General features: G+C 34.0%; 1 protein-coding gene across 1 annotated transcript in view; it reads left to right on the top strand.

The window, feature by feature from the left end:
- The first annotated feature begins 1,426 nt into the window (after positions 1-1,426).
- The window catches only part of SOCS6 (suppressor of cytokine signaling 6), a 3,483-nt gene continuing 2,500 nt past the window's right edge, over positions 1,427-2,409 (top strand). Inside the window, exon 1 of the mRNA XM_011968358.1 lies at positions 1,427-1,496. Within this exon, the coding sequence (XP_011823748.1) occupies positions 1,427-1,496 (70 nt within the window). The remainder of the gene's footprint in view (positions 1,497-2,409) is intronic.

Raw genomic sequence — 2,409 nt, 5'->3', positions numbered from 1 at the left:
TATTGGCAGTTAACATATATGACATGGACACAGCCTATGAGTGCTTTTTAAATATGTGCTTCTAAAAATCTGAGCTCAAGACAAGAAAAAACAGGAAAGCTGTATCCATTTGCCATAATAGATGAATCAGAGTTGTTTTCTATTAAATATTTCATCACAAAATATGATGGAGGCCAGAAGCTATTTTTAGGCTCACTATAACACTATTATGCATTTTTATAAATAATAAGAAGGCTATAGAAAGTACTTGAAAAATATCTAATTCTTTCTCTTTCTGTCTGAGGAAAACTCTTTCTACTTGGTGCAATAATCTGAAAATTTAGAAGGTCAAAATATGTCACAGGAAATGATCATAGAACTAAAAATAGTTTTTAAGGAAACCAGCTACACGGGGCAACCATCTTGCTGTTGAAGAAAATAAAATTCCAAAAGGCTAAATCATTGGCATAAAGGAAACAAAACCCAAAGTATACGTTGTAATTTTTGAGCCAGTATTATTGAAACAGGATAAAAGTTACTAAAATCTAACATAGGTTAATGCAATGTCTCTGCTAGTGCTACAGGTCTAAAATAATCCTTGTAACAATGCTTTCAGAAATGCCAATTTTAACTACTGTACATTTCACATTGTATATGGGAGATATTGCTTTATGAATGAATCAGAATAATACATTTTCATTTAAATCTTAATTGCTTTTCATCCAATATGAAGTCTTAATTTCAAAATGAACTCACTACCAGCAATAGGCAGTTCTCTTGAATAATAAGGAACAATAGCCAGTTCCGTGAATAACTTTAAAATTCTAAAAGTGTTGGTACACTAGCAATCACAAATTTGGTTTCTTTGAATACTTTTTTAATCCTGTAAAGAAGGTTTTTTATAAACATTCTTTTTATTAATCAGTCATAACATGGCAAAGTGTGTAGTTGCTGTTTCTGAAAAGTGATCCAAACTCTACATCCAGAGATTATGAAAAATTCTTATAGAATTTTGTAATAAGTATATACATGTTGGGTTAAAGAAATTTCATAGTTGTTGGAGTGCCATGAAATTAATACTTGCAATTCAGATTGCGGTAGTTTACACTTTTTCTGTATGTTTCAAATCAGGTGTGTACCATTTGTACTGAGAACACCACAGAATGAATTATCCAAAGTCCATTGATTTTAATACGTGTTTTGGTTTGTAAACAAATTATAGTAATTTCTTGCACATTTTTGGAAATTAATTGTATAAGAATTTATGTATCTGCTTCTAGATACAGTGTGTAAATAAAAAATTTCGTTCACAAGACCTGCCTTGTAGTCTACTCAATACCCTGAGAGGTGCCTGATTTTAATTAGTATGGGGTTAACTGGATAACTTCTGGGTCTCCCAGGAACTGCACAGGGGCTGGAGGGTGAGAACCAGCAAATTTTAGTAAAAATGGGAAAGCAGAATCATGTCCCTAATGGAAGATGTCAGCTAGTGGTGCTAATCTCCGAAAGCCTTCCACGTGAAGGCTGGAGCGAGTGAAGAACTTGTACTAAGCAAGAAGACTAAATTAAAACTGACACAGTAATGAAATCTCACTGAGAGAAGGCTAGGCTAAATGATACAATGTTTGGGTTGTGACATATTAAAAAGCCTGTCACTATTAATATTTCATTGAAATAGAACCAGGTCCTTAAAGTTCATATAGGGGTCATTTAGAAATTTTTTCATAGATAAGAAAGAGTTCTTATATCCACTGTATTGTATTGTATCAGAGTTCTTAACCATGGGATTAAACACCCACTTTATTTTGTTTGAATACTTCGTAGACAGATTCTTTTTTAAAAAAACCATGGCTAATTCAAAGATGAATTTTCGACTGATCTTGTTTAGAATGTATCACAAATTTTCGCTTGAGTGAAACCCAATTTGGATTCAGTGGAATACAAATAGCGCGGTCTCTAACCCCATTTTCCAGAGCTGGTGTCAATTGACAGCATTGATGTTAACGTTATACTTTGCTGATGATGGTGCTAACGAAAGATTATCGTGGGATCAAGAATTGTGCAAAAGAACAGACTTCACAAATGTACACCGTCACCAGGTAAACAAACTTTGAACTGTTTTAGAAAATGAGTGTTTCATATTCATCTGCCTCTTCTCTAGGGTTATTCATTTAATAAGATAGAGGAACAGGGAAGTTTGTTGAGGCCAAGCTGCATTCCTTGTAGGTGCTTGTCCTGAAAGGCCACCTGTGAGGAGGGCGAGGGTGAGAGCAGGCGGAGGCTCTCAGAAGATGAAAGACCTGCTGCTAGGCTGCCAGATAACAGAAAATACTGTGTCTGCGTCAGAACTTCCATAATAACATTTTGTTTGTTATAGCCAATTTTTTTTACTCCCACCTCTAAATTTTTACTTTTTTTTTTTTTTTTTTT

Source organism: Mandrillus leucophaeus, unplaced genomic scaffold (assembly GCF_000951045.1).
Source record: "Mandrillus leucophaeus isolate KB7577 unplaced genomic scaffold, Mleu.le_1.0 Scaffold84, whole genome shotgun sequence".
In the NCBI taxonomy this organism is placed as follows: domain Eukaryota; kingdom Metazoa; phylum Chordata; class Mammalia; order Primates; family Cercopithecidae; genus Mandrillus; species Mandrillus leucophaeus.
This window is presented reverse-complemented; position numbering and strand designations above follow the sequence as displayed.